This window comes from Rhododendron vialii, chromosome 4a, assembly GCF_030253575.1.
Source record: "Rhododendron vialii isolate Sample 1 chromosome 4a, ASM3025357v1".
Lineage (NCBI taxonomy): Eukaryota > Viridiplantae > Streptophyta > Magnoliopsida > Ericales > Ericaceae > Rhododendron > Rhododendron vialii.
This window is the reverse complement of record NC_080560.1, coordinates 37,218,015-37,229,787: the sequence shown is the minus strand read 5'-3', so window position 1 is coordinate 37,229,787 and position 11,773 is coordinate 37,218,015. Positions and strand designations below refer to the sequence as shown.

Sequence of the window (11,773 nt, the reverse complement as noted above, 5' to 3'; positions counted from 1 at the left end):
TGCACTTATGATTCTACACTTGTCCTCTTTGTTGATGGTAGTGTATTTCATGTGAACGGATTGTCAATAATTTTTTTTTAAAATTTATTTTGAGGAAAGATTGTCAATATTTGGACACATTAATTTGGGAATTTGGGGACTTTGCAGACACTATAGTTTTATTTTCTCACTGTGGTGGACTTAAGTCCATTTAGGACTTGTAGCTACCTTTCAGAAATTTGTTGGTCAGAGTAGACTGCTAAATAGATTCTTGTTGACATTTTTCTCTGTAGCTTTGCTCTGTTGTAATTCACATGTGGCACATACTAGTATATCCTTTTGATGTTCTGTTTTGTGGTTTGGGTATTTCACTGTGATTTTGGTTTAAATATCAATGTATAATAGCTTTCTTTACTTTTGATGTTCTTTCTTGTTTTCTTTACTTGTTATCTTTTTGATAATCGCCATCAGTAGATATACGTGGTGCTTCCAAATTGTTTGACCTTATTATGTTTTCAGAAGTGCAAGGGGGCAAGTCTTATTTCAGGTATTTATGATGCTTTAGGCATTTAGTTCAAGGGGGTATTTCCTGCTGCTGGGGCTCTTTTGTCATTGAATTCTCTCTCTCTCTCTCTCTCTCTCTCTCTCTCTCTCCAGCATTACTACTGACCAGCCACCTTGTGAGTAGTTTCTTTGTTTGCTGTAGTTGGCCTTGGGAATTCATGTAGACCATGAGGTGGTCTGTTTCATCTCTCTTCCTCCAGTTCTTTCCTGTGAAAAACCATTTTATTTTATTGCGCCCTAATTTGTGGACGTGAATTTTGAGATAATTTACAGGTCATGTTGGCCAAGAGATGCGTAATTGGTCTCTCAATCTTCATGTCAAATGAGTTCAGAACTTCCTCAAATGACTTGCAGAATGTGGCAATACCTATTAGAAGTTCTTGATTGCTTTCTCTCCTAGTACTATTTTGTTGGTGCTGAAAACTCATATCATCGAATCTTCATGCACTTGGAAATCTGTTGTCTCCAGTGGAATTCACCTCGAAACAATGTCCATCAATTATGACGTCATGTCCCCTGCCAGCTCCTCTGATTACTCTTACGGTCATACTTGTGGAACCTCAGAAATTAAGCTCATTAGTTTGAAGAGGTGGATAAGTTTGAGACTTTTTTTTTTTGATTGAGGATACATTCGAGTTGCGAGTGTGTGGCAAATGGTTGTCAATTCTCAGAAATGCATTCAAAGCTCAAATGTTGCTGAAGCTTTTGCTATCTTAGACGGGGTTATTTCTAGTTGCTTATGGGAAAATTTCCAAATCGAATTTTCGTAGTTGCAAATGTCATTTCCGAAGTGGAATGGGGACAATATTGCAATACAGTAGAGGATGGTTGGATGCTAGTGGCAAGGTTTTCAATCCCATACTGGCAATGGCTAGTACATACGGTTTTTGTGAGTATCCGGTACCCTGCCCTCCCAATTCCGTCCTGGCTTCAATACCGGTGCTTACTGGAGAGTATCGGCGGTTCCGGAAGATCACAGGCAAGATGGCGGCAACTCTGATCTCGTCTGGTATTTTGCACAGTCTGGTCTTTCCGTATTTACTTCCAAAACCAAGCCTCAACTCAACTTGTTTAGTGTAAGAGCATCTCCAACTGCCTAAGCAATTGGAGTTTTTAGCTATAATAGCTAGCTGAAGCACAAAAAAGGCATACCCAGCAGACTTGCTTCAAGATCGTTGGAATAGCGTGGTGCTACAGGACCTCACTCCTCCGGGCGAGGTACTTTAGCCTCGCTTGGTTCAATTTCATCCTCTTCTCCCTCTCTACTTCCCTCGTTTTCTCATCTCCCCCGCGAAGTTTTGTCACCTCTCTCACTTTCAACAAGGAGCAAACGCTAGGGTTGTGGAGAATTTTCATCATCCTCAACATCGACATGGTATGCCCCTCTCTCTCTCTCTCAAAATTAATTTCAACTTCATGATTTGGTTTTAGATTCTGTAATTTGTTCATCAATTTCAATTGAGGTATGAAATCGGAGAAGATTTTGGTGTGAATTAGATCATAATTATTGAATTGGTAATGTGAAATTGGAGAAGATTTTTGAGCTGATTACGGTGGAACTTAGCTTCTTTATCAGGGTGGATATGGAGATTCCAGTGGAGCTAATGAATTTCAGAGATGTGTTCAGGAACATTCCTTAAAATAACTATTCAATAGATAATCGGAGTTGTAGCCTCTCTCTCTCTCTCTCTCTCTCTCTCTCTCTCTCTCTCTCTCTCTCTCTCTCTCTCTCTCTCTTTTGGGCGACTTGGACTTACAGCATGATCATGCATTTTTGATCTTCTCTCAATTTTCAGCTTTACATTAGTCATCTATTGCTTTAGCTGAACAGACTATGATGCCATAGGAGGGGGTAATGTGAAAATCATTCACCATGGATCTATGCCGGTTGTCTTGCATATCCATTTTTTCACAGAATAACACGGTACAACAACTACAACAGAGACCATGTAGTCCCCAATCATTGGGGTTATGGGCGGGGGAGGATTGAACACAGCCCAAACCTTGGGCAATTTGCATAAAGTAGCTGCTCTCAGAATACCACTGAAATAGTGGCCCCTTATACCTATTTTGTTGTGGAACCGTGCTCCCAAATCAAAGCCAAATGACATCAGAGAAGGCAGGCCTATAGACCCAATTCAATTTATGTGCACATTACCATGCTTCCTTCATCGATAGTCCAAAGCATCGGTATGCACACAGTACAAAAATACTTGGCTGTGTCATGGAAATTTGATAGAATTGCTTAGTTGGAGTTTTGGCAATACTGTAAATTGGTCGATTTCTGGCCATATATGTATCTTTGGCTTGATTATGAAAGATGGGCCTGCCTACTGGATGGGATTGTGTTTACAATTTAGCCATTGGTACTAGACTTCAACCAGGTGTGGGGAAACTGAAAATTCTCCTTTTCAATGGCTCATTGCTATGGTTACTTTATTTTCTTGTGCCAGTTTATATAGCTGCTTCAACATTTAGTTCTTGACCTATTTGTATTGGCAAATTCTGGAAGGATATGCGCAAGATTGAGAGCTGATTCACCTACGAGTTTTGAGGGCTTATTATTGTCCAGGTGAATAATTCACCGTGAATTATAGATCTAGCAGATCCCTTTGTTTCCATTTGACATACAACTACTCATTCTTTAATGTTTTTAGAAGTTAGTAATGCTCTATCATCTATACGTACACTTTCCCCCTTTCTTTTCTTTAGATATGACAATTCACAGTTTCGTGGATTATGCCTTTTGGAGTCATTCAAGCAGTACATCTAAGTCTGTCCAACTTAAATTTGTTGGTGTTGCTGCCTTCTGAAACCAACTTCTCTTCTGAGCAGGTAACTACTACAATTGGGTATGGCTCTCCTAACAAGGCGAATTTGTACAGTGTACATGGGAGCTCACTGGATGCCAAGGAAGTTGATGCCACAAGGAAGAACCTTGGTTGGCCATTTGAACCTTTCTATGTGCCCGAGGATGTGAACAAGTATGGATTTTTTTTGTTTTGCTCTAGAATTGATATGAATGTTAAAAGTATTCTTCTTTCAACGAATTTGATTACCTTATCCCAGAGGCACTGGAGCCGCCATGTCCCTGATGGTGCTGCTCTTGAAACTGAGTGGAATGCCAAATTTGCGGATTATGAAAAGAAATATAAGGAGGAAGCTGCAGAGTTAAAGTCTATTAGTACCGGTGAACTACCAGCTGGTTGGGTGAAAGCTCTCCCGGTGAGTAGAGTATTAATAAGTTCCGGTCACCCTTTTATCTTGTCTAAGTGGGCCTGTGTAAAATGTCAACTTTTGTGAGGAAGCAAAATTGTTCTGTGCTGACATTTCACGTTAGATTGGAGTAATGGCCAAGCATTGCCTAATACACAATTAGATGCTAATGCTTAAACAAAGTCAAATTTACCATCTTGACTGCAATTCTCAAGTACTCAGTTTGTTTGGTTCGTAAGTTAAAGCAAAATCTCTGAAAACATGCAGAATTATACAAAAAGTTTGATATTACATGCTAAAACCATGTATATTGTGTTCTCTCAGACATACACTCCAGAGAACCCAGCTGATGCCACCAGAAACCTCTCTCAACAATGCCTCAATGCCCTTACAAAGGTTCGCTCTGAATTCCAAATATGACGTTACTAGGGAACAGAAATGCAAGAGCTGGACGGATGCTGTATATTCCAAAAGCTTATCATCCCTGATCATCTCAATATGATTGAGGAGATTAAGAACAGATCGTCTTTCTTCTTAGCCGTACGGATTTGTTTCTTTATATTGCAGTTAACTTCACGCATTCAGAGTATGTTGGCTCTTTGCAAATTCTGACTGCTTAAAACTGTATTTTTTTTAGTCCAGGTGAAAGCTGGCGTAGAAACTCAAGGTGATTTTGTGCAGTCAGCAGTCAGGAACTGGATGAGGAGTGAATACATAAATGATTTGGTGACATTTGTGAATTGGCTGGATGAGGAGCTTTCTTTCTCAATCAGGAACTTTGTCATCCAAATATAATGTCTCACTAGGAGTGGACTTGCAGATATTTGCTCAAAGAGTTGTAATCTTGTCCCTTTACTGGTTATACCAAAAGAATGAAACCGAAAATGGCATGGAGAACACTAGCCTAGCAGTAAAATAGTTCTTCAAACTGCTATCAAATTTCAAATGGCCATCGAGCCTTTTATTCCAGTCAAAAAAAAAAAAACTGCTATCAAATGGTAGTTGAGATGGTTGTGGAAATGTAAGATATGAACTTACTCATAGATGAAGGAAAAAAGTACTAGTAGTTAGAAAAGTGAGATATAGCTGTTGGAACTTGGAAGTGGGAAGAAAACTAGTGGAGAAAACATAGCTGTTGGAAGTTTTACCAGGTTACCTTTTTTTTGCAAGCTGTTGGAAGTTTCTCCTTTGCATAGCCTAATGCCTAGTCTACTGGGGGACCTAAAGAATTGGTGGCTAGCTAAACTAATATCTGGCATATTTCCTAGCTAAAATGGCTAGGAACTGCTCAGCCATTGCCAAAATTGCGTATTATTGTATTTTAACAGCCCTTAATTGCCTATGGCCACAGGTTTGGTTCTGCGAACCACAAAGGGGAGAGATGGACTTTGGAAATGAGCTAAATGGCAAACTCAAGTTTCTGACAACAAGACCTGACATTTCTGAAGTTACAAATAGGATTCTGATGAAAGATATCCCACTCGATCATTTCAATTGCTTCAATATTTGGACTCAGTAGGAGAAGTTGGCATAGGGCTGATGACCAAAACATTGAGAGTGTCACACAAGAAGAAGAAACCCTATGGTCCATCAATTTGAAGAGGTGGAGCAGAAGAGGGAGCATCATCCCTCTTCAGAGTTAGAAGTGGAAAAGGAATTGGGTGTCGATAAATTAGCAGTACCCACGAGTTTAACAGGCCAAATCAAGCGTGGAACAAGAGAGAGATTTTGGAGAGACTTGATTCCGATGCCTAGAAGTTGAACACCGTTCAGATCACAGTGGAAGAACTGTGAAGGAAATTGGTAACAAGCAAGCAAGAAGAAGAAAAAGTTGAAGGGTGTTGATTTTGAGACAGTTAAGGAACAGTTCGAAGAAGTTGAGGAAACGATTGAGACAGTTAAGGAACAGTTAGAAGAAGTTGAGGAAACGATTCTACAGCTGGCGGAGGAGAAGGGTCATCGGACAAGGAAAATCGAAGTGGTTCCATTGCAGATGGACGCCTGAGATGGAAGAGTGTGTCTGAAAAAATCAAAGTGGGTCTGAAAAAATCGGACATTGCAGTTTGAGGTTCAGAAAATCCAGCATGCGCTGTTGAAGTTAGGGAAGTCCTGTTTATCCAGGAGCGGAACGCGCATTATACTGAAGAACTTCATCTACAATGCAGGAAAGCGTAGCCCCAGATGGAGAAAGGGCTCTGTTTGCGAGGGTTCAGACATTCAAGTCATGGTGATGGTAACAACATTTATGTGTTTCACTAGATTAGCTACATGTAATCGTGAAAACTCTCTGAAATGTTCCTTGTACAAAGCTGTTTTATTTTATCGCGTCCTAATTTGTTGACGGGAAATTTCAGATAATTTACAGGCCATGTTGGCCAAGTGACGCGCAATTGGACTTGACATCTTCACGTAAAATGAGTTCATAACTTTCTCAAATGCCTTGCGGAATGTGGCAATACCTAATTGAGTTCATAATTTCTTTTATGCAAGTGTGGCAAATGGATGTCAATTTTCAGAAATTCACTCTAAGCGCCGAAGCTTTTGCTGTCTGAGATGGGGTTATTTTCCTAGTTATTTCCAAATTGCAATGGGGACATTATTGCAATACGCTAGAGGATGGTTGGATGCTAGTGGCAAGGTATTCGATCCCATACCTGCAATGGCCAGTACATACGGTTTTTGTGAGTATCCGGTACTCTGCCTCCCAAATTCCATTCCGGCTTCAATACCTGTGTTTATTGGAGAGTACCGCCTGTTCCAAAAGATTTTAGGTGAGATGGTGGTAATTTTGATTTTATCCGGTATTTCATACAGTCTGGTACTCAACTTGTTTACTGTTATAGCCCTAAATCGCGTGTTACTGTTTTTTATTCTGCTCAGCCGTTGCCAAAATTGCACTGCTTGCAAGGGTGCTGGTTATCTGTGGCCTACAGTTCTCATAGGAACTGAAAAGAGTATTTTGACTGGAAATTTCTTTTTGTGCATGGGTATACAAGGACGGCATATGGGTATATGAGGATGGTATTAAAACAGTATCCAAATCGAACTGAAGCTGGTGTAATAGTAAAAGGAATTGAATCCTCTCGAGTAGATAAGGTCCTAGTTCAATTTGGGCTTTGTTCGGGCCGACATTGATGCTCGGAACTGTTCGGTTTTTAGCATTCATCGAGGACATCATTTATATGCAAAAAATTAAGTTGATCAGATATCGTACGTAGTACGATTTTATTTCGAAACATGTTTATCTTGAAAAATACAATTGCAACACATAATCGGAACCATTTGTCTCAAGATATATAAGTTTCGATCATCTTGGAAAGCCATCTTTTTTTTTTTTTTTGACCAAAGCAAAGCCATCGTTTGGACACTATTGGTGCATGGTTAGGATTGTTATTGCTTTGGTACCAAACAGGTTGTAATAGGGCTGATCTTGACTGTTTATCCTTTTTAAAATTCAATTTCTTCCGGTTCCTTTGTTTTTTTTTTTCGTTTTGGTTTTCTTGCATTAGTTGGTTTATTTTTTAAATATCTCTCGGTTAATCCACGGTTTTTTTGAACGAAAATCCAATCCTAATCCATATCTCACGGTTTTTTAATTTTTGAATCCGTATCCGGATCATTAATCTACGAACAAAATCCAAAAGGTACGGATCAGTTCGGTCCAAACCGATTTCACGGTTTTCGATTTTTCTTGAACAGCACTAATTTCTTTCGGGAAATAAACAAAAAGAAAGAAAGAAAATGGAGTTTAGTATTGGATTTTGATTTTCCCGCACCGATTTTTTCTCATGCTGCATTTCTATCATTTTTCCTTTCAGTATTTCCTTTTTCTTTTCGAAGCATCATTTCCTCGTGTTACAAACAACTGCTCTTGGCTTGGCAGTGAAACCCACATCATCTTCGTCAACTAGCACCACAGAGAGAGAGAGAGAGAGAGAGAGAGGATGGCAAAGATTGGTGCTTTAATCAGAGACGTGAAATCTGCAAATCACACAAAGAAAGGTACTCTTCTTCTCTTTCCTACTGGGAGCTTTCGTTTGATTCACATCACTCTAAATCTAGAAACCCTAATTCTCCTCCTCCTGAAACAACCCAAGAAAATCACCAAATGGTGCCAAGAAAACACCAAAATTCGGGGCCCAGTGATGTTCAAGACGCTGAGGAATTCCTCAATCGGATGACCCAAATGCGACCATTTCCACCCATTTTCCAAATCAATAAAGCCTTAGGGAGCATTGCGAAATTGGGAATTACATCACGGCTCTTTCTCATTTCGACAAGTTGCAGTTACTGGGCATTGAGGTAGATCTGTACCCCTGAACATTGCATCTAACTGCTACTGCCACCTCAATCGATCCGATTTTGGTTTCTCGCTTTTAGGTGATCTCTTCAAACGCGGTTATACACCTAATGTTGTTACCTTCAGCACTCTCATAAATGGACTTATTATCGAAGATAGAACTGCTGAAGCCATGGAGTTATTTAAGAAATTAGTGAGGAATAGAGACATTGAGCTGGACGTGGCTCTGTATGGAACGATTATCAATGGGCTTTGCAAAACGGGCAACACTATCACGGCTATTAGATTGCTCAGGATAATGGAAAAGGCAAGTTGTAAACCTGACACTATAATGTATTCCACGATCATTGACAGTCTTTGCAATGATGGAATGGTCGACGATGCTGTGAGGCTCCTTTCAGAAATGATCGAAAAAGGCATTCATGTAGATGTCGTTACTTGTACCTCTTTGATTCATGGCCTTTTTAGTTTTGGCAAGTCTAAGGAAGCTACAACAATGTTCAGAGAGATGCTAAATACTGGCATTTATCCAAATGTTTAGACATTCAATGTGTTGGTGGATACACTTTCCAAGGAAGGGAAGGCAAAGGAAGTAGAGGAGGTACTTGACGTCATGATAAGTAGACGTGTGGACCCTAATGTTGTCACATACAATAGTTTGATGGATGGATATTATTTGCAAGGCCAAATGGATGAAGCAATGAGAGTGTTCAATAAAATGGTGAAGAGGGGGGTTCAGCCTAACATTGTTTCTTATAATATTTTGATCAACGGATATTGCAAGAAGATGAAAATGGACGAGGCTATGTAGCTCTTTAGAGAAATACCTCAAAGGGGGTTGAAGCCTACTGTTGAAACTTTTAACACTGTGCTACAAGGCTTGTTTCGAATTGGTAGATGTGCACAAGCTCACAGTCTTTTTAATGAGATGCAAGCTGCAGGCATAATTCCAAGTACTCTAACCTTTGGTATCTTGCTGGATGGCCTTTGCAAAAATCGTAATATTGCTCTGGCATTGTCCTTATTTAAAACAATGGAAAGGAACGGGTTTGATATTGATGGTGTTAAGTACAGTATCCTCATTGATGCATTATGCAAGGCTAAAAAGATGGACCCTGCAAGGGATCTTTTCAAGAAACTTTCTTCCAAGGGATTACATCCTAATGTCAAAACGTACACCATCATGATAGGAGGTTTATGTGCACAAGGACAGTTGGATGAAGCTAAAGAGTATTTTTGTGGAAATGGAACAAAATGGTTGCTGTCCAGATGGTTGCACATACAATGTTAGTCTTCGAGGATCTCTTGCTAGGCAGAAGTATTCCGAGGCCTTCGTATTCCACGAGGAAATGGTTGCAAAGGGCTTTTCAGCAGATGCATCTACAGTTTCCTGTATTGTGAATCTAATGTCAACTGAAGGACAAGATGCTGCTCTCCAGGAATTGATAAAGCGGTTAATGCCAAAGGATTTTTAGGGGGTGCAAGAGACAGAATGAGTCATTAGGCTTATGTTTATACCAGAAAGTACAACCTATTATACTTGTTCAAAGTTAGTATAGGCTGGTAAACAATTTTACCGTATGATCTAGCAGCTCTTGACTATCAAATTTAATTCCATAAACACTTTTTGTCCTTTTGGGAACGCACTGATTGAGCATGTATCACTTTCTAGATGCTTTCCCTTTTCTTATTTACGAGACACCTCTCTTGTGTAGATTACTGTTATAAGTCTAAGTTTTATATCTGCTGATATTTTTAGCCTACACTGTCCATTGGATTATGAAAATTGATGTACGCTTTACATCCCTGAATTCTTCTTTGATACTCTCCTCCTTTGCCTCGATATGATGGAAGTTTGTAAATATCAACTAACATCTCTACTCTTTCTCCTTGCTTTCCTGAGACTTGGGATGCAAACTTGAGTTTCAAGACTCGTCTTTGACTAAAACTTCGGCTTGAACCATTGGTTGGAAAAGAATTGCATTGTATGGCTAATTGTGTAAGTGGAGAAAGGTTTATATAAATTTCTTCTCAATTCTCTTGATCACTATATTTAGTGGACACATTATCTTCGAAATTAGATGACATTGTCAGACACTATAATTTTGATTTCTAAATGTGGTGGACTTGAGCGCATTTCATGCACACATGGGCTTTTACTCCCCTTTCATCGTTTTAGGACTTGTTGCTACCTTCCTAGAAAATTGTTGGTTACAGTAGACTATTTCCTCCTTTTGATGTTCTGTCTGGTGGTATGGCCATATCTCTGGGATATTGGTATAAATTATTGCCTCAGTACTGCTTTTTGTTTTTTGTTAGTTTTTGACAATTGCTATTCGTTTTCAGAAGGTTCAAGGGAGCAAGTCTTATTTCAGGTATTTATGATGCTTTAGACATTAGTTAAGTCTGCCATGTTTATAGCAATTTACCTAGCATGTAGTTTCACGTCTAACTTTGCAGTTTACTGTAACATTATTATTCTAGATACTTCACAAAGTTGAAGATTGAAGAGAGGCTCTTCTGAGAATGGTGCAGGGCATTTGTAAAAGGGCCCGGAACAAAATGGTTGCTTTCCAAATAGTGGCACTTACAATGTCATTAACCGAGGATTTCTTGCAAGACAGAAGTACTCTGAGGCCTTGGTACTCCTCAAGGAAATGGTTGCGAAGGGTTTTTCAGCAGATGCATCTACAGTTTCCTGTATTGTGAATCTAATGTGAACTAAAGGAAAAAATCCTGCTCTCCAAGAAGTAGTAAAGTGGTTCATGCCAAAGGATTGATAGGGAATGCAAGAGATAGAATTAGTCATTTGGCTTTGAAGGTAAAGTTACGTTTATACCAGAAAGTGCAACCTAATATACTTGTTGAAAGTAAGTATTCTTTCCGTCCCAAATTGTTGGTTCTTGTTTCCTTTTTTGGATGTCCCAAAATGTTAGTCCCTTTGAAAAGTCAAACTAAAAAGGTTTTACTTTTCCAAAATTGTCCCTAAAAACTAGTTATCATTGTGTTAAAAAAGATAGAATACAAGGGCAATATAGTAAAGTCATGCCTCGCAATTTGAATTTGGTGCAATCATTGCTTGCCCCCTTAATATTTAGCTTCCCCAAAAGGGGCAAGTAATTTGGGACGGAGGGAGTAAATCATTGTACCGTATGATCATGCCTTTCTTAGACAAGAAGTTTTAAGTCCATATTTATCTGTTCGTTTGGACAACAAGGTAGTAATTCATTTGCATTTTCTCTGCTTTTGCTTCCACAGATTAGCTTCTATTTGATAGTTTTTGCACGATGGCCGGTGACTCCTCAAATTTTTTTATTTTCCACTTATCTTTTCTCTCTGCAGTATCTCGACCTGTTGTTTCTTTGATGTTTCCTAATGGTCATGTGTAACATTTCATAACAAAACCACAAACTCTTACAAAACTGTGCACCTTTATAACAAAATTACAGTGTTGCGCGGGCGACATGATCACCACTTTTGATGTTGAACATTTACCAACACAAAATTTAGTACTCCCTCTATCTTCATTCTTTAGTCCCTTTTGGAAATCCATGTAATTTTTCAATTGATTATATTTTGCATATATCATATAGATAAACTACAATTATCTCATATGCTACAGGTACGACAAGAAATATCAAATGAAAATAAAAGGTACTAATTAGATCAAGTACTAGTAAACATAGATCGTCAAAGAATAAAAACTGTAGCACC

General features: G+C 39.0%; 1 protein-coding gene, 1 non-coding gene and 1 pseudogene across 3 annotated transcripts; 2 read left to right on the top strand and 1 right to left on the bottom strand.

The window, feature by feature from the left end:
• Positions 1-136: 136 nt before the first annotated feature.
• Positions 137-6,195, top strand: LOC131324170 (transketolase, chloroplastic-like). 2 transcript variants are annotated; one of them, XR_009199248.1, is made up of 5 exons: positions 137-1,918; positions 3,379-3,527; positions 3,615-3,768; positions 4,084-4,299; positions 4,397-6,195. XR_009199248.1 is itself a non-coding variant. In XM_058356020.1 (4 exons), exons 1-4 carry the CDS (start codon positions 1,916-1,918, stop codon positions 4,177-4,179), a joined length of 402 nt encoding a protein of 133 aa, XP_058212003.1. In that variant the 5' UTR covers positions 137-1,915; the 3' UTR covers positions 4,180-6,195. The 2 variants fall into 2 exon arrangements, 1 of the variants encoding a protein (XP_058212003.1); XM_058356020.1 differs by having other exon boundaries at positions 4,084-6,195.
• Positions 2,610-2,717, bottom strand: LOC131324912 (small nucleolar RNA snoR100). The gene has a single exon (XR_009199498.1). It is a non-coding gene; the product is annotated as a small nucleolar RNA snoR100 (small nucleolar RNA).
• Positions 6,196-8,672: 2,477 nt separating the features above from the next.
• On the top strand, positions 8,673-9,691 carry LOC131324165 (pentatricopeptide repeat-containing protein At3g22470, mitochondrial-like; annotated as a pseudogene).
• The last annotated feature ends 2,082 nt before the right edge of the window (positions 9,692-11,773 follow it).

Bases quoted from the DNA above. Each gene is read 5' to 3' on its own strand.
- LOC131324170 (XM_058356020.1), top strand. The intron at 3,528-3,614 runs GTATGGATTTTT...CTTATCCCAGAG, and splicing joins GTGCCCGAGGATGTGAACAA to GCACTGGAGCCGCCATGTCC. The intron at 3,769-4,083 runs GTGAGTAGAGTA...GTGTTCTCTCAG, and splicing joins GTTGGGTGAAAGCTCTCCCG to ACATACACTCCAGAGAACCC.